This window comes from Etheostoma cragini, chromosome 15, assembly GCF_013103735.1.
Source record: "Etheostoma cragini isolate CJK2018 chromosome 15, CSU_Ecrag_1.0, whole genome shotgun sequence".
NCBI classification, from domain to species: domain Eukaryota; kingdom Metazoa; phylum Chordata; class Actinopteri; order Perciformes; family Percidae; genus Etheostoma; species Etheostoma cragini.
In genome coordinates, this window is record NC_048421.1 from 4,971,960 (window position 1) to 4,999,237 (window position 27,278).

The following is a 27,278-nucleotide window of genomic DNA, read 5'->3' on the forward strand; positions in this document are numbered from 1 at the left end:
CCCCCCCCCCCCCCCAGCCCTCCCTCTGCCTTATTCTCTCTCTCTCCCATAAACAAAGAAAACATGTTGTTGCCAAAGCAGTTTACAGAAAATTCATATATACACTATACTCCCTCCCTCTCCCCCTCAGATCTAATTTTACAGCAACTTTTAAATAATGATGTCACTCCTGCACTGGGTTATCCAAAGTTATTTCCTTTTACTGCAATAAATGCATCCCTGGTTTACCCATTCTAGCATGTGTCAGAGAGCTAGAGGTAGGATAGTCATGGGCAGCCAGTGTTCTTCCTGTAGTAATACTCGAAGGAAAGGAGTTTAGACATTGCAATCCTTAAACTGCGAAGTTGTGTTTGTTTAACACTGAATTGCAAACATTAGTAACATGACTGGTCAGGTGTTTCCCCACAGCAGTGCAGAAAGAGAAATTGCAGGATAAGGGCTGACTTCACATTATTTCAATAAGGTCAGTTCTTTGGTATTGTGTCTTCGATGAATAGCACAATGAAAAGCCACAATGAATAAATGACTAAAACTGACTAACAATAATGATCATAATTGCTGGAAAAACCCTTAACATTACCACTGCAGCTATAGAAGTGCTGTCCCAATTGAAATGGGGTCTTCATTCATGTTAAACTGTACCAGAGGTAGGAAATTCTTCAAGCAGAAACCACCAATGACCTTGACCTGACTGATATTAGTGGGTAAAAACTGGCTTTGGAAAAACTATAGTAAAATGAACATGGTCAGGTTTCTTTTAAGTTTAGTCAGATCAGATGGGGAATTTAAACTTAAAATAAATCCCAGCAAAAAACACCACACAAAAAGTAGAACAACTACTTCCTGTAACTCCAGTGAAAAACGAGGAATCCAAAGAAAGAGTGTTTGAAGGATTACCCTGAAGTGAGAGAAAAGGAAATAAAAAGAATTATCAGAAGGACAAGGCAGACAAATTAAGGGGTGGTCAAGTCAGGGTGGGTAGCAGGAGAGAGAGGAAGAGGAGTCAGAGGGAATAAATGAGGAGAATAAGCCTGTTAATGAGATAAGATGTGAGGTTTGAGAAAAATGCTGTAAAAAGAGGAAACTGGTGGTCCAGCTTCTCCCTGCTGAACAATATCTTAGGTTATAACCACAAAGTAGCACTCATTGAGAAACCCTCCAGCTACATGTTCAGAGGAAGTGATAAAGTTAAATGTAAAAGGGATTGTTTAACTGCTACAGAGGGCACAAGATCCAACACCCAATGTATAATGACATACGTTTTGCCTCTTTGTGGGAGTATGGATTCTGTGTGGGTGATCTATCACAGGACTATGTATAAGTATTGATGTAGTGTGTAACTGTTTGTGTGTGCTGTACCTCCAGGCAGGCCAGATGTACATCTTTGATTATACAGTGGTTTCCAGATAGCACAGACTGCTTCAGTAAAAGGCAGCTCAGCTCCAGGGTAGCTAGACGCACTTTACCATCTACACACACACACACAGACACACAGACACACACACACACACACACACACACACACACACACACACACACAAACTTACTTAATGGACCAAAATGTGTTTAGGATGTTGATGTTTTTAAGCTACAAGTTTAACATCTTCTACTTCATTCACATTCACTTCTTGAAATTCTTGTAATATATATTTTGCTTAAAAGAAGGTGTCTTGTTCATATGTTCAGTTTTAAAACATGCAAATTAAATAAATATCTAATAACTAAAGATATTAAAAGGCAGGCAGGCGTGTGTGTGCTTGTGTGTGTGCATGCGTGCGTGTTACCTGGCTGTGAGGCCTGGCTCATAACTCTAATCAGTCTCTCTACCAGCACCAGGCTGTAAGAGGTCTTCTCCTGGTCAGGAACTGGCAACTGCAGACGCTCCAGAAGATCTCGGTTAATACCTACAGATGAATGGACATGCATGCAGATTTAGTTTGGCATGTAAAGTAGGAAACAGCTTGCCACCAAAACACCGCAATTGAACCAAAACTTTGAAGTACTGTTGAGTCAGTCAAATCCTGTTTTTAGAAATACAAGCAGCTGTGCACAGTCTACGTGTATATGCGCAACCATTATGGATACCAGCTAGCTTCATTTCTCCAATGAGCCACTAAATGAAAAGAATGACCAACCTTTGCTGTGTGATACAGCATAAAGCAGGCAGAGGACAAACAGGGCATGGTAGTCATCATTGGTGCAGTCGAGAGCACTGTACACCATGTCTAAGAATGGTCTGCAGAGACAGAGAAGGGGAGAGAGAAAGAGAGAGAGGTTATCATCAGCTGATAAACGCTTATGTCTTTCCTTTTATTCGTTCTTTCCAATCTAACAGTTTGGTGTGTTCAGATATGTGTGTACATGTACCTGCTCCTCTGCGTGTGTGTGCGGGTGGCTGCAGCAGTCTTCTCTTCATCAGTGATGTTCTGCTCCGTCAGCTCTGACACCTTACACTTGTCCATCACCACCATCTCTATCTCTGAATGACACACACACGCAAGCACACACGCACAAACAAATGTTGAACTTACTTGCATAAAAACCCATAAATGTGAATTTTATTTTATAGCATGCTTTTTGTATTCACGTCACACATCCTCCAAAAACTCCCATCATAGATATGAAGAAAGAAATGAGCGGTTGTCACCAGTGAATATGAATGTAAAGTCTGAAGTGCTTCCTTCTCACCCTTCACTGGTTCAAAAAAAATGGATAGAATTTGTTGAGACAACAAAGATGAGCAAATCGTGCAAACAGCGTCTGCTTACTATTGATTAGGGAACAGAATATTCATTTTCAATGCATAACCTTATTTGATAGCATTAAAACGTAAGGATCAAATTAAAATATAATCAATCAGACACAGAATGTGTAATTTATCTATGCGTCAACATTTTTCTTAATTGATCTCTTTTCTTATCAATCAGTTAAATAGGGTGGGTGTTGTTTTTCCACCCCAAATGGCACATGTTTCATATTGAAACTATATGTTCCTCTGCAGCCCACGTTGCCGTTTGTGTTAAAACCCATGGTGTACAAAAAAAAAAAATTGGTGCTTTTGCGCCTTCTGAAGCAATGACGATTGTGTACCCCTGCACAAAGACTCTCTGCAAAAAGAGTTTATTCAGTCGGTAATAAAGAAGGAATCCTTTCAGAGGAGTGAAATGGGGAGATTTTACATAACACACACACACAAACACAAACATGCACACAGAGCAGGAGTGAGAGACAGGCGGAGAGGTGAGGAGCACAGGATGGATGTGTCACCGTGGAAATGGACAGTCATCTGCTGCCATGGATATTCTTTTGGACATGTTGACAGTGGTAGCCATGGGGAAATTAAAAAGGTGCCAAACAAAGGAAGCAGCTGTAAAAAGATGACCTCATCTCAAAACTAGCCTAAAAGGAATTTTCCATTAGATTTAGTTTCTTTCTGCTTTTGCATTTTGTTTTAGCTTACATTTTAACTCTTCTGTTTTCAACAGGTCCTTTTTCAGGAATCAAGCACATAACTTGACAACTGTTTTACGTTGGCTAATCTGACAATAAACAAACAGTGAATCTATGGAGATAACATTAACAGCACATTAAATTTAGCGCCCAAAATGAAGAGCAAAAAAAGCAGAGCACATTTAGAGTAAAAGTTCAGCTTTTAGTTATTTTGTTTTTGAAAGTTCATTTTTGTTTGTTTGGAGACAAGGACTGCTGCTGTAGTGGCTGTAGTGTAACCAAGGTGCATCATGGGAGACTGTGTCTTATTGATGGGAGTAAAGAAACACTGACAAACAGTCCTGTACTGCTGTGTCCTATGAGACACACACTCACCTTCCGCCGTCTCCCCACTCGCTCTGCTTCCCTTAGAACTCCCTCCTCCTACTCCCTCTGTACCTTTTCCTTTCTCCCTCTCTCGACCTCCCTCCCTCTCTCCTCCTCTGCTGTCGTCGTCCCGGCCCTCCTCTACTCCTCCTCCGCTGCCTCCTCCCCGAGCTCTTTCGTCATCCTCCTCCTCGCCTAGGTTCTTGTAATTAGGCCTCTTCTGAGTTCTCTTGCGGCCGCGGTGGCGAGACAGCTCCAGGGAGCGCTCCAGAGACTCCAGGGGCTTGGTGAAGCAACGTACACCTCCTGCACTGGCCTGAGGGTTTAGAGAAGGACAGAGAGGCAAGGGGTTGAGTTTGGGAAAACATCACATTCCTGGAAGAGAAAATTACACCTTTTTCACACCGCCGACCAGTTTTGTGCCAAGGTTGTCGGATCAGTGTTCAACCCTCTTTTTGGAATTTCAAACCAAGCCATTCAACATGGGTATATCCCTGGTCATGACAATTTAGAGATCACCTGGTTCACAATTGAAGAGCAGTGAATAACAATTACCTTAAGTGCTGGAAATGGGCGGGGTTATATAGCGAACAGCCAACTGATCACATACTCCAGTCCAGTTGTATACCACAAGAACTGATGTTTTTTGTAGCTACTTGAAAAAATGTTAATGCTAATGTGCTTTCAAAGATATTTTTGGTTAAAATAAAGCAGTGGCCGTTCTGTGACTTTGATTCTCAGTTTTTCACATCCATAGTGTTACACAGTGGTAACACAACAGCAAACCTCCAAATGTGCTGTGTACAGAATGCAGATAATAGTTCAAAACAAGAGAAAATGTCAGGTAATGATAATCTGGAGTAAAGAAACACAGAGGTGGGATACTTAAAAGAAACTAACTTTCCTGTTTCCAGGTAGCAATACTGTCACCCATCACTGGCAGAAGTGCATGCAAAACCCAGACACAGATGAACATGCATAAAAACACATGCAAACACTTATGACAGATGTGCTTTTATCTTTTCACACAAACAGAGAGCCTTACAGTAATTCCATCTTGCACTATCTTGTTGATCAAAGTCTGTTAACGCACAAAAACCTCTTCCTCCCCGATATACTTTATCAGAGAAAATGACCACGTTGGTAAGAACATACTGGAACTAGAAGTAATTCTTTTCTCACATATAGCCCTCAAACTTACTCCAAAACCGAGATATGCACACAGGAAAAAGCTGGTAAATGATAAAATGCTGAGCAGAGAGGTCCACACCCCCCAGTCTAGATGAATCTAGGTGGCCCCTTTTACCTTCACTTCTTATAACACAAACCACCAAACACACGTGAACACGTAGGTACATTGATGGACAAATGTACACTTGGTATATTGTTTCAGAAGATGTAAGCACATCCTCCTTATGTGCCAAAAACAGTAGCAGTTTCTCAGCATACACACTAAAACAAAACTTATACTTGATGTTTAACTCTGTATCTTTGGCTAAACTGATTCATTACTCTTTGCCTTTTCTCCATATTGTCACAAGAGGAAAGGTGGTCTTATGAGGAATAGACACTAAAAAAGTAACTCTTAATTTTAGCTCAGTCTGTATGTATTTCCAGGAGTATTCTTTATTGAACTGTGAATAACAAGATACAACATAGAGACTACATACAGATGTGTTTTTAATGGTTTGTGTTTCAGATTAAGTCAACCCTGAAGCATAATAGAGAAAAAAACCTTAGCATCGGTACTTCCTGTATCCAGCCAACAAAACATTGATGTATGCATCTACTATCTGTATTGTATTTGCTGCTAAAAACACAATGTGTATGCTGTCAGACATAAACCACAGACTAGCATTAGTGTGTGTGTGTTGCACCTGTTAGCTGACTATATTCTGGTAAACCACTCACACTCTCAGTGTATGCTGAGAAATTAATGGAGGTCAGGAAGTGTGTAACGCACACACACACACACACACACACACACACACACACACACACACACACACACACACACACACACACACACACACACACACACACACACACACACACACACACACACACACACACACACACACACACACACACACACACACACACACACACACACACACACACACACACACACACACGCCGTGCAGCACATTGCAGCACATTGAAATAGGGCATCATTTGCAGGTCAACAATATATCTTTAAATGCACACAACAAAAACAGCTGCATGTGCTTAAAAAAAAAAAAGATACAGTAGATACACGTACAGACATGCAAATGTTGTGACATCATGTATAACTGGTGCACTTGCAAAACAACATGTGTACAAAAGAGAGAGAGAGAGAGAAAAAAAATAATTCCAGGAAAGAGATTTAGGTTAGGTGAGCCATCTCTGTCAGTGTTCCATCATGTGACCCAATTTCCTGCCACATCACAGACAAACAGGAAGCACCATTGACCACCTGTGCATAAACAAAGCCCATGCCTATGTCTGTGTTTCATCTACAATAAAACAAATCATAAAACAGCAGTTCTATCTGATGTGGCGGAAACAATTAATATTCAAAATCCAACATGCATGTAAAAAAAAAAAAAAAGATTAATTTTGTGCAACTTTTTATTATCTCTTAGGGAGTATGATCACAGGCTTTTTCAACAAGAACTCTTTCTGCAGAATGCAGGTGTTTTATGTGCCTGCAAACATGCAGAATAAACTAAAACATGCATTTGAAAACAGGTAGAAGCAAATTTAAGCAATAAACAAAGACGCAAATACACATCACTGCAAGTTAAAATTAAGGGAATGATTTGAATTAGTAACCAGTCTTCAATTTAGAATAATACAACCTCATTTGACTCCTGAATGGAGAAAAAGTCATGGGCTCTGTTACTACTGCTGTGACTCTGAGGAAGGCATAGTAGACAACATATAAAGTGAACACAGGATCTAACACAAAAAAATTAGCATGATTACCTTTCTAAAAAGCCACACTACAGTAAAACCATCTCAAACCTCATTTCTGAACATTTCAATTACTTTTTTTGTATACATACTTTTCTAATTGCTGGAAAACTGCTACAGTAAAGTTTAAAAATGCAACATGTGGCACTTTTAAAGAACACAAAATGCCGAAGAAGAAAAGCACTGCTGAGTGAATAGATGGCAGATACGATTTTGGGTCTGGCTGTCTCCTGTTGTGGTAGACCAACGTTGTTCATACATCACGCCTCAACTCACATTCACCGAAAAGGTAGGCTGCTTCTTACAGTAGACACACACACACACACACACACACACACACACACACAGGACCCCCCCCCCCACAAGGATTCTCAGAAACGCTCACTTAGCTCAGCACACCCACCTTTACAGACAGATGGTCGAAAAAAAATAAGAGGAGGGAGTTTGTGTGTGTGTGTGTGTGTGTGTGTGTGTGTGTGTGTGTGTTTTGTATGTTTTGTATGTGGTAGAAAATATGAGGAAGAGAGAAATAGAAAATGAGAGGTAAGGGGAATTAGTTGGGGAAGATAAGGGGGAGATAGAAATAAAAACAAAAGAGAAATAAAGATACAAAACCAAAAAGTGAAATAAAGATACACACTTAAATATAAAGAGACATTCAGAGAAATACAGCACAGAATGTTTCAATCCAATACTTAGATGGCAGAAAGAATTGAAACAAGGAAAGAAGAAAACAGAGAAGAAAAATGAAAGAAAAAAAAATGTAGATAATGAGCATATAGCTGCCTTGATGTGGGTGAATCATGGAGAAAACCATGACCCCACAATCTCATAACCACCTACACGCACCTCTGGAACTCTGCAACTCTGTGTGTGTATGTACCTATGGGCATGTATCAATGTGGTTGCCTGTGTAGGTGTGCTTGTGTGTATTTTTTGTTTGTGTGCTGTACTTCCAGTGTATATGTACTTGTGTGACTCTATCACAAAGTACAGTCTACTGTGTGTGTGTGTGTATTGCAAATTAGTGTTTTTTTAATGTTGTTCTGGGAGCGCTGTTAAATATTTTGCAGTTGGTTTGTACAGTGCGTGTGTGTGTGTGTGTGTGTGTGTGTGTGTGTGTGTGTCTAAAGCATAATTGTGTTGTGTACGTGTGTGTGTGTGTGTGTGTGCATGTGCATTACCGTGTTCTTGTGTATATCCGTCTGTGGGGTGAAGACGGACAGATCTCCATTGAGAATAACTTCAGCCAGTGCGTTGACCATTGGCTGATAGTGAATGATCAGAAAAACCTAGAAAAATACACAGACGTACATATTTTAGAAACTAATGAACAAAAAACATCTTTCAAAACAAGAACTGTTAATTGAAAATTGAATGAAGTATATGTGGAAAAAATGTATGGTAAAGTTCATCTCTACAAGAAAATTTTGAAGATGTCTTCCCCACATCTATCCCCACAGATATGTCAACTTAGTTGTTACTACCCTTTCAACTGCACTGCATTTCAATATATTTTTTTAATTTAAGTCTAACTCTGAAGCAAGCTAAATTAGTTCATTGGTTTACAGGTAGAGCTTACATGTAAAAGTAAAGCAAAAAAATTAAAAAAAATAAAAGTAGTTGATACTCTGCTTCAGTTACAGGTAAACCACTGAATAAGTGTCTGTAGCGGACACAGAGTTTACTTCATGTATGTTCCATGCGTCTTTTATTTGTCCAAATGAAGTCAGACAGAGTTAGGGTGGCACTTTCCTGGCATTTCAATTTAATATAAATTCAAATTCAGTCAACACCAACTTCACCTCAGACAACAAAATTCCATGAGTTATCCACAACTTTCTGTGTCTTTATTTTTTCTAAAATCTTTTCTAGTCCTGGAATTTGCATTTTTCAAATTCCATAACTTCTCTAAGTTTTTCTAAATGTATGAACCCTATTATTCTTTGAGAATAATTTATATTCCATTTTTAACTTATTTCGGGAAGGATAAATAAATGATGCATATAAGCAGAATGACATCAAACCACAAAACTAAAATATAGCAGTGCTTTGGTGATGGCTGGTAGCATCTGTTGTGTATGTTGCTTACTTGAGACAGCAGGTAGAGGGAGACCTGAGGATTAATCTTTCGCTCTTCAGACTGAAGAAACAGAAAAAAATAAAAGGCCAGTCAATATCAAACAAGGTCCACAGCTAGAACCTAGAAATGGAAAATAATAAAATGAAAGGAATAGTAAAATGTATAATGAGAAGAAACAGGAACGAGTGAGAAGAGACAAAGCATAGAGCTGGAATTATTTAATAGTCTGATAATCACTTAACAGTTTAAAAGGACCGTATGTGGGTTTGTATGTTAAGCCAAACACCTTTTATCTGTTCACACCTTGCATTAGTGCTGTTAGTTATTTTTCAACGCAGCTAACAAGTTTTTATGACATTCATGTTTGATTATTGTTTGTAATCCAAAGTGAGTTTCCAGTCATAGCTTATGAATGCTAAACTATGAGGTAACCGTGGTGACTCCACCAGCAGGATGGATTCACAGATCACTCCACCATTTAAACTCAAATGTATAAAAATTAAGTAACTTAAACGGAAACCATTGCGGATGTGTGTTCCATTGTGATGCATTGGATGTGTTGAGGAAGTCTCTGCAAGTTGATTGTAATAGTGTATTGACATTGACTTAAACCAGTGGGCCTGTGGAAGTTAGAAAAAACGTCTTTAAAAATGACAGTACCACTTGCATGAATTTGGGAATGGTTGTTAGTTGGCTGATTGTGCAAAACCACTGTTATGGTGTTGAGCATTAATCGTGCCAAAAATGTACTGGTTTCACATAAGTCATTCAATGATTTGGTCTGTTTAATGTCATTGTACATTGAATATCTTGGGTATTGCTGAGAAATAACCAATTTAAAGATGTCACCTTGTCGGTAATGGACTTTTCCCACTATTTTCTGACATTTAACAGACAACAATTCACCGATTAATCAAAAAAGAAATCGATAGATTAATAAATGAAAATAGTTGTTACGTTTTGGATTGAAATTGGAATGTTTTAGCCCATTTAAGGCTGAAACTAAGATGAAGCTGTACAAACAGTTTCTCTGACATGTTCTTTAACACATTAGCTCTTCAGAAAACACATACATGCATAGGTGTTACAACACATCATGTGTGAACAATTTGACGTTAACATATTTAGAAAGAAATGGAGGAAGCAGCTTTTTTACGACACATGCCCCCCAATATGAAACCTGTTAACATCAGTGTAACCTAATTTATTTAGACATGCAGGGGAAGACAACGTACCGTTTCAGGGATAACCAAAGAGTAGACATAGAGGGGCAGGAATAGACGGTTGAGGAGGTGGTCGGTCAAAACGTCATTAAGGAATTCACAGTTGATGATGAGGATATCGTTCAGGTAATGCAGGTGGTCAAGGTGCTCTGCTACAAGGTCACTTAACTTCCCTCTGTTCCTATGCCTGGGACACAACAAAGAGGCAGAGAAAGAGAGAGTGAGAGAGAGGTAAAATTCTGGAAGTGGTCAAGCTGCTCCACTCCCGGGTCTGCGAAATCATCAAGAATCAAAACGTTATAAACTCCACACTTAATTGAACATTATTAACATAAATGGCATCTTGACGTATGTGCAGATTCACAATATATGACACTGGCATACAGAGAAATAAAACTGACTTGAAAGCTACTTACAAGGAAATATACAGGCTGCTATTTAGTGATTAAAAAACTCAAGTTAAATACATTTTAATGTACAGAGCCCCTGACAGGTCACTGCAAGATTTTTAGAAGGGTATACTTTTGTGTTCCCTTGCAATATGTTTTGCGTTACTGCCAACACTTTTCTTCTTCCATTCCTTCTGAGCCATGTGTGTATTTTCACTCAGCTGCCACACCACAGCTAGATCAGCTCACTGAACTTGACTTTAAACTGGGCATTTTGCAGATACACTGCTCAATGGGCACATTCATACTCTGTTTTATAATCAATATTTATTTAATGTAGGCTATTAAAAGATAATGTGCAATGTCACAGGGGTCGCTTGTGGCAATGAACCAACATTGACTTATCAGAGAATCTACCGCTCCCCCCTGCTTTACAGAGATTTATACAGGTTCCACTCATTTTTTTGCTAACAAGTCGTAGGTTGGATCCATTTTATTTCCATGGTTGTATCAAATTAGACGAACCTACTATGTTATTTATCAGACAGTAAACCATTACGTACAACTATTACATAATTAGACACTATACAACTGCATAATATGCTGCAGTAGACCCAAAATATACTTTACACAATTACACCAAATAATTTGAATCCAAGGAGATCCTAATAGCAGAGATTATTACTAGACACCATTTTTGTAATGTTTATTTTCTGAACAGAAAAAATACTTTGCATACCTATAATATGAAACATTTTGGTACTAGACCATCTATTTTGCATGATGACGGTCTAGTACCGAATCGTGTCAGCTGTTAAATTTATTTTTGCAAGCTAGACAGCGTGCGGGAGTTTCTTTGCAAATAAGGTTTAATTTAAAATCAAATACAATACTATTAGGTCAAAAATGTTACTGTTAGACGCCATGCTACCAAATCCTGCTGTAGACACCGCTTTTGTTACCAACATGGGCATTTCTAGCTTAGAACGAAAGAGCTGACTGTAATTGGAAAAATGTAATGAAATCTTTTGTAATTATAGAGATTGGTCCCACACAGTACAGTAATATAGCCCTACTGATGTACAACAGGTAGAAATGAGCATACAGGCAACTGAAAGGGTTGTAGCTCCAAGTGGAGGCTATACATATTATATTCACGTTTTTGTTCCGAAACTAACATTTTCTCTGTGTAGCACTACTACGACAGAATTTGTTGATCCAACGTGAGTGTCTATATCTCTCACTTTGGTCTGCTAACATGCATTCAAAGTTATCAATATTGATGTTTGAAGCTGAAGCAGACAGTCAGAGAAACTTAAAATAGGGTGGCGTTGAGTGGAAATCAACACATGGCTTAGAAGAAATGGAAGAAGTTTTGTAAGGCAAAACATATTGTGAGGGAACGCAAAAGTAGTCTCCCAAAAAACATCTTGCAGTGACCTCTGCGGAGGCTGCATAGTAATATAATGTGTACAATATATCATACCCTTGAATAGAGAGGTTATCTAATAAGCACCATGAGAACTGTTACAAACCAGAGACATGCCTGACCCCAAGAGGCCACAGTGAGAATTACACTGAGAAAAACAAAGATAGATGGGGACTTACTCTTCATCTGTCTGCACACACTTGTCCAGTTCGATTACATGGCTGCCAATAAACCAGACCAAGTTGCTGAAATATGGAACCGCTGTCTTATCTCGTATGTAGTGCAGCATGTGCTGGTTGTCCACTGGAGAGATTGGGGTCAAGATCTGGGTTAGGGTTGTTACCAAGGCTGCCCCCGGTTATCACTTGCACACACACACGATAATCACCAGAATGTGACAGTTAATGATTACAAAAAACAAAAAACAATACCATCACAATTAAAGGACAAATTAAGAAAATTAACTAACCATGTTAAGTTAAATTAATTACAAAACCTGGTCCCTTGTTAATACAATATAAGAGGGAATACTACTGGAGTGGGATAAAGAGGAAAGCCAGTTGAGTTTTCCACTGAATCAACAGTGTGACTGGGGATGATCTCGCTGTGTTTGCAGTGATCAGAGCTTGCACTCATCAGTTGTCACACTGATGCTTTCTGAAGAGGAGTTTTCTTTAGAAAAGAGCAAAGTCCAACTCTGTATTTGTAGTAACAAAAGTCAAAAGATCAGTCATAGTCAGAAGGCTTTAAAAACTGTAATACATTTTATCCATCATCCATGTCCAAGGTTAAAGGGGAGCTCCAACGATTTTACACATCAGAATGTATAAGGGGGAATACTGCAGCGTATACAGCCTTTTGTAGCTTCATAAGGAGCTGAATGAAGTATTGTAAATATAAATTGCCTCAAGTGGTTTCACTTGAGTAAGCATCAATTGGTGCTGAAGAACAGAAGTTTGAAAATGAAAAAAATAAAATACCTTAGGGTGTGAAGTTAGAAAGAAACAAGCTTACCAGACCTCTACAGCCCGTTCCTCACCTCTGCTTGAGGCTAGAGGCTCAAGGCCACATTAGATGCTAATAGCATAACACACCCAAATCCCTGTTCTAACTGTGTGTATGGAATATAAAAGACAATATTTCTGCTGCACCAACCTTTTCCTCTCTTACAAAATTTGTTGTTTTTATAAAAAGTTAACGGTAGGTTAAGGTCAGAATAATCCATGCGTCTCAAATTAGAGATACTTAGATTAGAAAATAGAGAAACTACAGAACAGAAAAATCTGACACCAGTATTACACAGCATTAGCAAATACACACATTTAATGTGTCTGGAAGAACAGCCTAAGGGCCAGAGCATTTAAAGGAAAAACTGGCAATTAAGACATTGACTTTAGTATACTTGTGTTCTGTGAATGACAACTGACTGATGTGAACAGTCCTAGTGTAGTAATACTTTCTCATGTAGTAGTCCAAATGCAAATAGAAGCTGGGGGTAATTTCAAAATACCAATCCACAAGGGTCAAACTGAGAAAAGTAATGAATGAACAGCCAAATCAAATAAATGACTTACGTACTAGCAGAAAACAAAGACAAGCTGCCACTACTGAGAGTCACAGTGTCATTCCAGCTTTGTCTATTTAGTAAATGAAGAGAGAATTAAAGCAGAGGGGCCTACTGACTAAACCCATCAACAACAAAAAACAACCACCATGTGGGACTCAGCTGAAATGAAGTCTGTGAAATAATGAATCCAAGAAAAGAAATTAAAAAAGGCATGCAGGTGATTCTGCATGTACTGTTCTGTATGAAGGCAGGTGATACAGATTGATTTACAAGAACAAGAATTGTAAGGATAGTCATACCAGTACGTTGTTGACAAATACACAATTAGGAAACAATAGGGCTGGGTAATAAGTAATAATAATAACAAATTGTAAACCAATTCCTGTAAATACTTTAAATAAGAAATATAAGACAAGTCTATACTTGACAAACTATATTGATAAAAATCAACCAACTTAAAAAACACTGACTGGCTTACAGACTTATTTACTGTATATATATAACATTTGTTTTAGAATTGTATCTGCATCAATGTACTGTATGAACAACTAGACAGTATCAGGAAAGAAAATAAAACATGTTTCTAGGATACCCATCCCTAAAAAAAGACTGAATGAATGGAACCAACTTACATGAAACTGGAGTTAGGCAGATGGGGCACGCAGAGGGAGGAGGGAGAGGAGGAGAGAGACAAGGAGAGGAAGAGTAGGAGTGGTTGTTGAAGAGGAGGAGGGAAAGGGGGAAACAGACACAGGGTTAATGTGTGTAAAGGGGCGGCTGTGGAGGGGTGGAGGTTGGGAAGGACCCCGCAGGCATCTTAACAAATAAGCTGCAAATATCTGGCACATAAGATGGCACATCTGGCAAAAGGAGTTTATATGTTCATTAAACATTTTAAATTATTAATAGTTTTCAGGATATCACATTGCTTTCCACTAAGTAACAAATCAACAAGAGAAAACTGAAACAATCAGCAAGACACCAAAGAAAAAAAGCTAGTATAGTAACATAATTTGACTAAAATACCTTCACGCTATCTTAATTATTCTACACGCAGGATAAAATCCTTTTCCAGGTTGTCATTTATGGCAGAATGTGACGTATCAAAGCATCAAACTGTGACATATTCAACATTCTGATGTTAAAAAAGGAGATTTCATTGCCACACCCTGAACCATTTTCAGTGTTGTGACACTACAAGTATTTAAGTTAGGGGTTGATTTAGGAAAGTAATTATTAGCAGGGGTTGGAAGCGGTTTAAACTTTTGCCACAATAAGACACAGTGTTGACTGACTAAAATTACATCGTAATGCATATTATTCATTACAGCAGTGTCTCATCGTGTACTTCAGGACACAGATGTTCTGAGTGTTCTCCTAACAATTCTCAGATGCTGGAAAAAACGTCAGAGTTGCTGCATTGAGTTGATGCTTCCCTCTTTGACAGATTCTACATTATGTATGTCATGGCCAAAGCGGCAATAATACATTCCCCACAACACTAGGTTACTTCATAAATGACTTATATTCATATTAGGATTTAGGTCAGTTGTGCTAACTGTTATGACGTCGAAGTTGTTGGGAGTTACAGAACCAAGACTTCATGAACAAGACTTCACTTCTACAGAGTGTTTCATGCAGGAATAAACAAACAGGTACGCCACAGTAAATATGTTGCAAGTTACTGTATGTTAAGGAAATGTTATGTATAGTGAAGAGAAGCATGATGTGTGGAGTAAAGCCAAACCCAGTAAATGCACCACCCGCCTCCCTTGGAGTGACAGCGCAGAGAGACGGCAGAAAGAAGGAATAGAGGCAGCACAATGCAGAAAGCCTTTGGAACGAACCCGTTGTTAACACTCACAGCATCAGTGCACTCTGGATCTCAACGACAACTTTGATTGCCTTGAACGTTGCACACATTCCAAGTTTAAATTTTAGCCGATGTCTCAAATACATGGCTTCAAAAACCAAAAACGTTTTCTGCTAAATTTATATGTTCTATACAAATGTAAAAGTATGTAACGATTCATGGATATTTGATGCTGAGTATCCTTATATTTGCATACTGCATCACAATTGGCTTGCTGTAACAGAAACCCAACCTAAGGCAAATGTTTGAATCCAGCAGTGAGATAACGACAAATGTATAGAATGAGAAAGGGGAATAAAACCCTTAATTTTTCCTCAAAGTAACCCATTAATGTGTCATGTTTGCGCAACAAGAGAGACCCTCAGAGCTGCTGGCTGACTAAGTTTCAAGGGCAAAAGCCAGATATAGCTGTATATATAGATTCTGATATAGATACGTGAAGTTCTTTGACTAGTAACAGGTTGCCATGAATAATAAACAGATTTCCATGTACTACATTACATTGCAGGACCTTTGGAAAAACTTTAAATATTAGAACAGTTAAATAACTGCTTTAAAAAAGGTATTACTTGAACTACATCAGACTTTTAGAAAGCCATTCTTTTACAATATAATAAAAGATAAATCACATACATTAGAACCCAACAAAACATTTAAGGGCAGAAATTCAGCAGATTGTGTGTGTGCGTCACAGTGTTACCTGTTAGTCATGCTCATGCACCAGAAGCAACAGCAAGAAGAGGGCAGAAGAACAAAGAAAGGCGGTAGGCAGTCCCAGCATCTCAAGAGCGTGTGCATTTGTGTAAGCAGACGTGTATGGTTAGCATGTACACTTGTGTTCCCGCACTCACCTTTGTAGACGTTGAGTGTGATGGTCCGGACTGCGATGCGGACCATGCTTTCAGGATGGTTGAAAAACTTAATGGCCTCGGTGTACAGGGCAAAGTCATTAGTGTGCTGTGTGTGGGAGACAGAGAGAGGGGGTCGGTGAGCATGGCACAGTATTGCAGCATCTCTCAGAGCAGGCGAGAGAAAGCAGCTAGTGGATGCAGAAATTCTGGGCAGTATTGCATTTTGATAAGAAAGGTTTTTAACTGTTTTTTACAGAAATGCAGGCTGGGAAAATATACACAAATCAAGGTTATTATTAGGCGTAAATAAATTAGCCAAAGAAAGAGAATTTCTTAACCTTGAGTAAATAACTAGCCCACAATTTACCTTATCAACCAACTCAAATCCTACAGACTTTATAATAAATATCTCATGACTCCTAAACTCCACAAAGTAGAGATGCTGTACTGGATAGATAAGTTAGCCTGTTTTGTCTCTGAATTTTAGAGGTTGCACTTCATATCAATAGATTTGTATCAAGCAAAACAAAACATTGTAAGCTTTTGATTTGGGTGTTTTGGCTTATCCTGAAACATGACAGACACAGAAGAAAACCAAGCGTAACTAAAGGGACTTTTGATCCAATCTAACAGTACTTTAGATGGGCAACATGTACTAATATAGGAGCATGCTACACTTAGTACATGAGCATATTACAAATCGGCTGCTCCGCATCTTCCAGTCATCTCTCTCTGTGCCAATCCCTGTTCCTCTACCCAACAATTCCTCAGTCACTGCAACCTCCAGCCAATCACATTTGAGGGCCAGAAACAAACCGTGGTCACAGCAAATGAAGAAACCTGACCCTGACACCAAACCCAAACCAAGAATGTATACTCTGATCTTAAAAATGGATCGGTGTGGATCTGACAGAACTGAAGTGGGCAAAGTATTCAGCTATCTAATAGCATCCTCTGGAGGAGAATAGCCTTTAAATCAATAAAATACATACTGTTTATAATAACTGAAGTATGAGATGACTTTTGCGAATTGTAAAAAATAAAATAAGGTATAAGGTGTAATTAGGTCCTTTTTTTCTAAGTCTTAGTCTAAATATATTTTTTTCAGAATGACCAAATGTCAGCTAAGTTACTTAAAACTCTAAATCAAGAAACGAGAAATTGTCTTCCTTTGCACTCCAAAAAAGGCAGATTTTACTATACTTTTTAATTGATGAAGTAAAGGAAAATTCATCCAAAAAAACATGGGATCTGGTTTTGGTTTCAGGGGTGAAGCTCCCTTCAACAGTACACCAATAACTTTCCCCAGCACACACAGACCAATGGAAGGACTACAGATACTGCTGAAACACTGAAGGGAAACAATGACGTCATCAGAGATTATTCAGGAAGTCAGTTGTCTTTGGTGTTACCATCTATTACAACACACAGAAACACACACACAGCAACAGGGCTAAAAGATAACATTTGATGAATAGTTTTAAATCAAGAATAACAGTTTTGAAACTTAATTTCAGAGAAACAAGATCTTGTTGTGAAAAGGGTAATAACTAAAATAAATGAAACATTCCCTCAAACGAAGTTAACATTGACACTTGTGTGTTCGTTTCAGCTGGTAAAGAGAGAGATGACTTGTGGACAATATCGGCTATATTAACCCCTCTACACAGGAAGCTGATGTGTTGATGAGTGGGGAAGTGTGCTGCTGACTAGTGGTGGATAGAAGTAGTCTTATAAGTACAAACATATGTCAACTTCCACAAAAATTAAAGTGACAAATGAGCTACTAGAATTTTTAGCAAAATGAGTGGTTCTATTTACAAGACATTGGTTTTGTGTACCACTGTAAAATATCACAAGTAGTAATGTTGCTGAATTCAAGAAACAGTCCTTTTTCTTTCTCTGTATGCCTTGCTGGTTTTACTAATCCGTTTCATCACTCCCTCCCTTAATTTTTAGACTCTAATCTTTCGTCTCTTCCTTCCTCTTTGTGATAGAAAGTGCATGATAAAAGTTGTTGACATTGAAAAGTCCTCTTGGTCTCTTTTCATTCAGTCCCTTTTCTTCACTCTAACACCCGCCCCCCCCGCCCCCATCCGTCTATGGCCTCACCTCATTGTAAAAGAAGTGCACAGTGTGGTTGTTGAGTTTGAGTGACAGGGTCTTGAGGAAGGAGATATAGTAAGCCATAATCTCCTCGTCCGAGAAGTCAAACTTGTGCACAATTATGGAGTTCACGTGGTTGTTCGACAAGAGGTAATCTAAGAAGAGAAGAGACTTGATTAAGCTTGTTCACATAGCACGTTTTCAGAAAGATAGCCCTTTGTCCTTTTGTGAACTCCTGACAATCTTTCCATTTACCATCCAGGAGCCCAGTTATTGTAGAAAAGCACACCTAACGCCTAAATCTGAGAGTGTACAGCTTCACTGCACTACTTCAATCCTTGCTCTACGGTCATCAGATCAAAAGTGACGTTTGAACTACTGCACTGACTGTTGTGTAAAGTGAACATAAGAAAAGACTTAATTCTTTTTGAGACAATAGCATAACTGTGATTTTTTATAATACTACATGACCTACATGCAAACCTTGCTTTATATGAGATAACAAGCCACTGTATAAATGGCAGTATATCTTCTGCTGACTCGTTGCTTAACTAGCAACAACAACAATGCAGATGGCAGCTCTGCAAAAAAAAAGCCCCTACAAAATGCATAACAAACCATGTACACACCTACATGCTGTTGTTTTTAGGGCTATCCTATACAAGACTACTGTTATAACTATTATTGCTTTCTTTCAATGGTCACATTTAATTTAGACTAAAAAGCAATCACCACTAACACCGACAAATCAACAAATTAAGAAATAACCAGCCCTAGATTGTATAATGGAGTAAGATGTTTCTAATATTCTTATACAAAATCGAAACACCATTCAATACAATGTATGTGCATTATAGTATGAAGTGTTCTCAACACCACCACAGCCTCAAAACCTACTATGAGTATAAAGCAGCAGTCGAAAAAAACTTCATGTTAAAAGCTGTTTTGCATATTACAGAGATATTTATTTGCAATGCCCTGCATCACAACATACATATGTCTCTATTTTTTTTTTATTTTCAACCAGTCTTGATTTAAATACTTACATAGGGAAGTCTCATGGCTAATGTTTTCAAACAGTATGTTGAGGGTCTGGAGGAGTTGGACACACACGTAGCGTCCCGACTTCTGACGAAGAATGTTCAGGAAGAATGCAAACATGTTTTTCTCCAGGAAGAAGCTGAACACATACAGTAGAGTACACACAGACACATACAGGAGTCAATTTATGGTGATTGATATATAATTATCAAAAGAAGAATATTTTCCTTTCCAACGACCTGGTGGACTTGTGGTCAAGGCCCATACCTTATACCCACAATGCCACTGATTTGATTACCACAATGGACATTTTATTGCATTTGTACCTTCCTTTCTACCAATGTTTCCTGCCTATCAATACTAACACAATCTAATAAAGACAATAGACCCAAAAACTAATCTTAAAAGAAATACAGGAACCTGTACAACCATCATTTTCTGTGAGGATTTTGTGATGTGCATCTACACTTTTATATATGCTAATTATAGCCTAAAACACCTTGCCGTTTGTCATGTCAAGCTAATTCGATCTGAAATTGGCTAAATCTAGCTAGATCACAGTAAATACTAAATGAAGAAAAACAAGAGCACTTCAGTACTTTGCGCCATAGGTTTTCCTGTTTCCTATAAAACAGCTAGAGGTGGCAAGGTGGATAAACAGAAGTGATGCAGCCCTGATTGCAGAGCTGCTTCTGATTAAAAACAAAGACAATGGTTCCATGTGCTTTAGTGACCAGAGATGACTGAAATGCGTCAATCCGTGGGCTTACAAAATAAAAACATTTTAGTTACCCAGAAAATTCTTTTGATGAAATAATTACTTCTACATTTTTACATCCTTATACATCATAACAATTTGAAAAAAATGCATTTTCCCAGACATTATGACAGACAGTTTGTTAAAGTATGGTAAAGTACAGTTTTATTTAGTCTTGAATGGTTTACCGTCAGAGTTTAGAGCAGCACGAAGGATCAGTTATTAGCAATGTTGCTATTTAGAAGGTGAGTGTAGGAGAGTTAAATTGCTTACAAGAGTAAATTGGAGTGTGGATATCCATTTATCAGTGATAATCTTAGTGAAAACTAAAACATTTGCAAGTTGAAGTTTGCCTGTTCAAATGTCTCTCCATGGAGATTCGGTGGCACCTAGATTGGTCTGCAGCTGCTGTAGACCTGCTCGACGCCCTACACTGCTATTACTATTACTAGTTTTAGTTACTCTTACTATAATTGCCACTGTTCATTGTCATTTCATTATACCCACTATTTTGAGTCATATTTCTTTCTCTCTCTCTCTCCCCTTCTCTTTGACGACTTCTCATACATTTCTTTGTTAACAAACCATCTGGTGCATCAGGTTTAGGGCGATATGGAGAAAATCCAATATCACTATATTTTTGACGAAAAACCTCAATATCAATACCGCAACAATATTGTAGTGTTGACTATTGGTGCTTTCACAAAATATTTCCACAATGACATTTATGATGAATAATCATTAGTTCCGTGGATAAAATAAATAAGTGGTAAAGGCAATTAATAGAACAGTTACACCAGCCTGGTAAGATCAGAAAATGACACAATTCACTGTAATGTAGCCTTTTAAACCAGGAAAAGACACTACTCATTCCATATTACGATATTACAATTAGACGAAATTGTGTCATATTTAACGATATTGATAATATTGATATATTGTCCAGCTCTAGTCAGGTTACATATTTGTAGCTTCAGGCGAGGGATTTGACATTGACTGGTACATACTCAAATACAGAGCTGTCATTCTGGTCCCCCCAGATGAGGATCTCTGTGATGGAGCGGATGGTCTCCACCAGAAGATTTCGGTTGTTGTCTGTCACTGTGGTGTTTTTGGTAAGGACATGGTACATATATCTGATAGAGAGACATGAATGAAAGAAAAATGTTGTGAAAAACAGTGGTTAAAGCTGCAGTGTTATGTAAACATACCTGGACGCTGCTCCACAGACCAAAATAATGAAACCACCTATATTCAAATACAACCCATCTAGATGTCAAAAAAGAAATACATGTGTTATGATTATGAACCTACAAAGGTAGCTTCTAATTTAGAATCAACGGGCCATCTCCGAATACCGGTAGTGTAATGTATTAACCACCCAATTCAAGCCCCTATACTGTAGCGTTAGTTACAACCACACGTTTTCATTTATTTTGCCCGATTACACTTCTTCTGTGGGCCTTTCTCTCACACTCTGTTTAATTAGTTGCACCTGTTGTGGTGGAACAACTTTAAGTTCCGTCATTCTTATTGGTCATTGCCACCATAGCTCCCCTAACGTAACTTGACTTGACCTGAGCAGAGGTCTAGCTAATCAACAAGAAGAACAGAAAACACCTGTGCAGGCCTTTTACATTTTGATACTTCGATAGTCAGCTTGTATGGACAGTTAATAGTTGCACCTGGCCTGTCAGCTTGTATGGACAGTTAATAGTTGCACCTGGCCTTACGCTCCAAAACCATTTAGGTAACGTTGTAACGTAGCCAACAGTGTCAATTCGGTTTTAGGGTAGTTTTTCACTTTAAGCTAACAGCTAACCTTAGCTCACATGTATATCTACCTTACCAAAACTAATATTAACGACACCACAACCATATATTTAAATTAATGTTAGTTGAATGGACAGTTACAGTTGGCTAAGTTAGTTAAATGCTGTTATTTTAGCTGTCAACAACTAACGTTTAGCTAATAATAATAACGCCGACAGAGTCGTTCTCAAACTGTTATAACGTTAGCATATCTTATGCTAGCCACTCACTTCAAATGGTCCAGGGAGTGAATGTTTTTCGCTTTCCCCTGTCCTCCAACCCAGCTCCGTGACCGGCCAAACATGGTTGTGGTTTTTAGGAGTGTGATGTTTTGACAGGCGCGTAATTTCGCTAACGTTACAGTCCGCAAATCAATCCATTACACCCACTTTCCCGTACAGATAGCTACTTAGCAAACAGAAGGTGATAGGCGGCGATAGCAGTGCTGAGGGGTCATTACGTAACAGGTTGGTGTGTGGTTTGTCTGGGAGTTGCTGTTCTCTCCCCACGTTGCAGAATTCAAAAGTAAGTGGAGAACAACTACAACATTCACTTCCCGTTTACAGTGACGGTTAAAGGAAGCGACACGTCCTCAAAGACCAATCACAGCAGCCTGTCAAGCGGCGAGCCAATCAACTGCCGAGGCTTCAGGTGTCGCTTTATGGTCAGGGCTGTTTTCATGCACTTGGCTAAAATGTTAGGGACGGTTAGCTGGGAAAACATCGACAGAAGCGTGCATGTTTAAATGTTTCGTATTTCCCGGACGGATGTTTAACGGTATACAAGACATTCCAAATAACTCTGCTTCTAGAAATGTTCGCGTTTCTCTTCACTAGCATTGCATGCTACTGTTTTTAGCCATAGCCAGCTGGCATGGCGTGAATTCCGCAAACCCAAAGAACCAATGTCAAGAATGCGTCGAGCTAGCTAACGGGGTATTTTTGATACTGTCTGCCGGTTATTTTTAGCTATGAATGTCACGCCCTTAATTCTACCTGTCTTGCTGTCGTCTTCTTCTGGACCTTATAGATAAAATATAGCACTTAAAAGCTGCCTTTCGATCACTGTTTGCAGATCAGGACGAGCCGAAATGGACGCCCCACCACCCCCGACAGATTTCTAGTGGTGACACCAGCAACTCCAGTCCGCCACATCCTGGCCACGCAAGAACCCGAACAGCGGCTCGCTTTCTTTTCTATGACACATCCAATTTATTCCCAGCTAGATTCGGTAGAATCGCTGTTGGACGAACTTCCATATATGTTTTATCTGGGCCTGTTCTTTGTGAACGTCCTGATCCTTTATTATGCCTTTCTGATGGAGTACATTGTCCTGAATGTGGGGATAGTATTTCTGCCTGAGGATATGGACCAGGCGCTGGTGGACCTCGGGGTGCTATCCGACCCGGCCTCTGTCCCTTATGACACGGACAACGAGCTGGATGTTTTTGAGGGGTATCTTGAGTGAAAGGGCGGTCCTGGAGCAAGAAAAATACATTTTAGTGGCGGTGGTAAAGATGCCGAGTTCCGGGGCAGAGAGGACCATGCCTCAAAGCGGATGCTGGTTCTCACGCAGACATTTCAGTGAAAAAGTAAGCAGAGAACAAAATAGATGCTGAGTGTGGGTGTTTTTGGTATTGTTTTTTAAGATACTAAGAGCATACATTATTACACTTAACATTATTACTACTCGTCCCAGTGGTTACTTCACAGGGCAAACAGCAAATAACTTTGTATTTTGATGGAGCAACAAATACAGGAGGTTTTTCATAAAGTCCCACCCTTTTTTGTTATGGTGTAAGAGAAGCTATGTTTTGTAATTATATTTTGGATTCTTAATATATATATATATATATATATATATATATATATATATATATATATATACACATATACACACACACTTTCTTTTTTTTTGCAACATCTCTAGGTTGTCTCTAAAAGAAGGTAGCCTGAGGAAGAGATTCAGCACCACCAGCGACATGTTTGACTGTCGGGAAGAGCTCTCTGCATTGGATCAGCTGTTGGTCTGGTCTGTTGCCATTCTAATTGCAATGGACTCCAATTGGACACCATGGAGTTAGCGCTGGCATCGGTGTCCTTCACGTTGGATGCAATGAAAGATAAAAGGGAAGCACAATATGCTCTAAGTGGAGAGAGACAGCTGATCCCTGTGGATGTAAAGTGAACGTTAACCAGAGATGTGGAGCATGACTCAGATTGTCGAAATTGCAGCCAGTTGGGGTGGCTTGTAACTCAACCAGCAAGAGCGTACGCCCCATGTAGGCTGGGTCCTTTGCAGCAGCCTAGATTTGAATCCGACCTGCGGCCCTTAGCTGCGTGTCATCCCCCGTTGGTCTCCCATATTTCCTGTTGATCCACTGTCACTATCTAATAAAGGGAAACAAATGCCCCAAAAAGTAATATTTAAATTTTGGCAAGTTCAGATAAAGTAGCCTGATGTAAATGGCACTTACACTGAACAGCTGTCCAGCCTGTGCAAGATGTGGTAGTCAACTGCTGAAGAAGTGAATTAAAACATGCCACTTAAGCCATGGTGTGATGTCCTACACAGTGTGACATCTCAGAAGCACTGGCAGAGAGTTAGGAAACACTGTCCACTGTAGGTCCGTTGCATACTTAATCACTCATAGTACAGCTATTTGTCATTTGTATACGTTTTCAGAATACAGAACGCTTTGCTACTTTGCAGGCTCACGCACCTTGAGGTGTGCATTTAAAATGTGTCTTTTGAGGTCATCCAGACTGTATATTTGCTTCAGGGATGTACACACTCTCAGGAGCACTGGTAGAAACTGTGGGTGCACTGGCAAGACTCTGAATCTAGACACAAGCTGTGAAACACAAGAGACCCTTTTCAAACTCTTATGAATCAGAAGCACCACACCGCACTTGCCGCACGTTTTACGATAATGCAGCAAGTATTAAAGCATAAAAAAGAACCTCAGAAGAATTGCTTCAGACATTTGACTTTTCATCCTTTAATTCTTGCATTTTCGTTTTTTTTTAATGTTAAAAATGTGTGTTAGACACAAAAGACTTGACGCATGATATTGGTTATGTGTTTTAAAAATGTTTAGTTGTCAAAGTTCGGTTTTATCATACCTTCTGTTCAGTTTGTTATGGATTTTAGAATTCTGTTCAAATGTATGTTCATGGCAGCAATAATAAACTGAATTTAAAGGGGCGCTGTGCAGTTTGGGCCATTTCTTCGCTGTTTTCTGGCTTTTTGCTCACAGGTTTCTCTGTAGAGCTCGCCCTAAAGATTCGGAACAGTGTGTGTGCAGTACCGGGACGCAATTTGGTACATCCCGAGACCTGACATCACGCGATACTTCCTGACGCTGAGGCCGGTGACCTAAAGTTGCATGGTGGTTTTTCCAATCACAGGCGCAAGGGGAAAGCCAGACTGCCACCTTTTCAACCCGAAAAAGTCATAAGCATTCCAATGACTCCAAACTGTTCAGTTAAAGGTGCTCTAAGCGATGTTACGTGACGTTACTTCTTGTGGAAATCAAAGTATTTTCAAACAAAACAAGACTAACTTGCCCCTCCCTCCTCATCCCATTCCCTCCCTTCTGTGCTTCCGCACACTAGAAAATGTAGCCTAAAACATGTGTGACATCGCTTAGAGCACCTTAAAGGTAAAATAAGCAAAGAAGAAAACTGCATAGTTCCCCTTTAAGCAATGAGGCAATTCAATGCTAGATATTTGCAAGCCTTGATGGTACTGTATATACTGTAGGTTTGTGAAGGGCACTTATAGCCCAGCTAATTATCTAACATTGATTTTTGGAGGCAACACAGAGGAACCAGTATCATCTCACAGCGCCTGTCTACAAGAATAAGCACGTATCAAAATAAAACTAAAATAGTCATTGCAATGTGGTGACGGTCGTCCACCAAATAACTGTAGCTGTGGAGACAAAACACGTTTAAAAATATTTGCACATGCACTGGTCCAGGATTTTAATTGCCTGACTCAGTGTTTTGAGTAGCTCATTACCTTCTACTTTAAATGGCACACTAAATACACCCAAATAACCACATTGTAAAATGAATGAAAAAAAGATAAAGCCATGCTGCAACTCAAGAACAAGACAGGGATGTTAAACTATGATTGTCAAAAACCTTTGTTTTTCTTATAATTTACACCAGAATTCAACCAGTATTGAATAATTATTATTAATTATTTCTTCATTCTGGATTAAGGCTGCCAGTAAGCAATATTTTGGGGTGCCCTTCTCAATGTTTAGATTGTTTATGCGTTTGTATAAATCAGTGTGTCTATTTTTGGCGGGATACAAGTTCATCTGAAACATCATTTAAATCACGTGACACTAAAGCTCAGGATACTAATTTTGATTAAATACCGTAAAACATGTTTGTATGGCATCTGATCAAAAAGATCATGGAATTAATACAAGGAAAGGGCTCCCTGTTGATGAACAGGGACTTGTATTCTTAAAATCAATTGCGAGTGAAGCTGTGAAATGGGTAAGATCTTACTTTTGTATGAAAACTGTTTATAAATCACTGGTGTTAGTTGCAGGTACAAGACGGTTTATGGCATTCCCCGGGCTTGATACCACACTGTGCTGGTCAGGTTTTGATCCTCTCTGCTCATATCTTAGTTTAGTGGAACTCATAATACTTCCCAAGGACTGTGACAAATCAACATGCAGCCTTTTCCCAGTTATTGTGCCAACCCTCCACATGTGCTTCTTTGGAGACATGCTATGATAAGCAGTGGATGGTAAGAGTTTAATTTTCTACTGTGTATTTAATAAATTTGAGAAAAAATGCTTTTTAGCCGTTTACTTCAACTGTCACTTTAGATGTGTGTTCATTGATTATCTTGCAGTTGACAGAACACTTGTTTTAAAGTGATGTCAGACTGTTCACTTGTTACCATGTGCTTTTTTGGGCTCTGTTTCTCTCACTACATTTGTCCACAAGAGAGCATTGGTGCACCAGAGAACAGCAGGTGCTAATTGTAATGCTTTGATGCTGAGTTGATAAAGAAAATCCTCAGCAATCTTCTGGTCTTCAGATTTACATTACATTATATTACATTACATTACATGTCATCTAGTTGACGCTTTTATCCAAAGCGACTTCCAATTAAGTGCTTTCAACTCTGAAGATGCAAACTCCCGACAACAAGTAATAAGTGCAAGTACATTAGTTTTAAATACGCCAAACTACAAAGAGCCATATTAAAGTGCAGCAACAGGAAGTAGTATATACCTATATAAATATACACTGTTCATTAGATGATTAGATTCAACTTTATTGTCATTACACATGTACAAGGACAAGGCAACAAAATGCAGTTTGGGTCATATATAGA

At 38.9% G+C, this 27,278-nt stretch overlaps 2 protein-coding genes across 10 annotated transcripts in view; one reads left to right on the forward strand and one right to left on the reverse strand.

Moving 5' to 3' along the window:
• The window catches only part of clec16a (C-type lectin domain containing 16A), a 40,551-nt gene extending 18,179 nt beyond the window's left edge, over positions 1–22,372 (reverse strand). For 2 of the 5 annotated variants that reach the window (XM_034894112.1, XM_034894108.1), the window contains exons 1-15: positions 22,136–22,372; positions 21,101–21,229; positions 19,342–19,475; positions 18,302–18,450; positions 16,190–16,295; positions 14,098–14,103; positions 12,078–12,201; positions 10,093–10,267; positions 8,867–8,917; positions 7,959–8,066; positions 3,826–4,132; positions 2,368–2,479; positions 2,136–2,236; positions 1,785–1,904; positions 1,360–1,469 (exon numbers count right to left, since the gene is read on the reverse strand). In XM_034894112.1, the coding sequence (XP_034750003.1) occupies positions 1,360–1,469; positions 1,785–1,904; positions 2,136–2,236; positions 2,368–2,479; positions 3,826–4,132; positions 7,959–8,066; positions 8,867–8,917; positions 10,093–10,267; positions 12,078–12,201; positions 14,098–14,103; positions 16,190–16,295; positions 18,302–18,450; positions 19,342–19,475; positions 21,101–21,229; positions 22,136–22,209 (1,806 nt within the window). In that variant the 5' untranslated portion in view covers positions 22,210–22,372. The remainder of the gene's footprint in view (positions 1–1,359; positions 1,470–1,784; positions 1,905–2,135; positions 2,237–2,367; positions 2,480–3,825; positions 4,133–7,958; positions 8,067–8,866; positions 8,918–10,092; positions 10,268–12,077; positions 12,202–14,097; positions 14,104–16,189; positions 16,296–18,301; positions 18,451–19,341; positions 19,476–21,100; positions 21,230–22,135) is intronic. The other 3 variants (XM_034894110.1, XM_034894111.1, XM_034894109.1) reach the window with 3 other exon arrangements.
• Positions 22,373–22,529: 157 nt separating this feature from the next.
• On the forward strand, positions 22,530–25,107 carry dexi (Dexi homolog (mouse)). Of its 5 annotated transcripts, none has more exons than XM_034894114.1 (3): positions 22,530–22,840; positions 22,980–23,496; positions 23,852–25,107. In XM_034894114.1, the coding sequence occupies exons 1-2, from the start codon at positions 22,748–22,750 to the stop codon at positions 23,370–23,372; spliced, it is 486 nt and encodes a 161-aa protein (XP_034750005.1). In that variant the 5' UTR covers positions 22,530–22,747; the 3' UTR covers positions 23,373–23,496; positions 23,852–25,107. The 5 variants fall into 5 exon arrangements, with proteins under 5 accessions (XP_034750005.1, XP_034750004.1, XP_034750008.1 ...); XM_034894113.1 differs by having other exon boundaries at positions 22,531–22,840; positions 23,835–25,107; XM_034894117.1 differs by having other exon boundaries at positions 22,532–22,682; positions 23,835–25,107.
• The last annotated feature ends 2,171 nt before the right edge of the window (positions 25,108–27,278 follow it).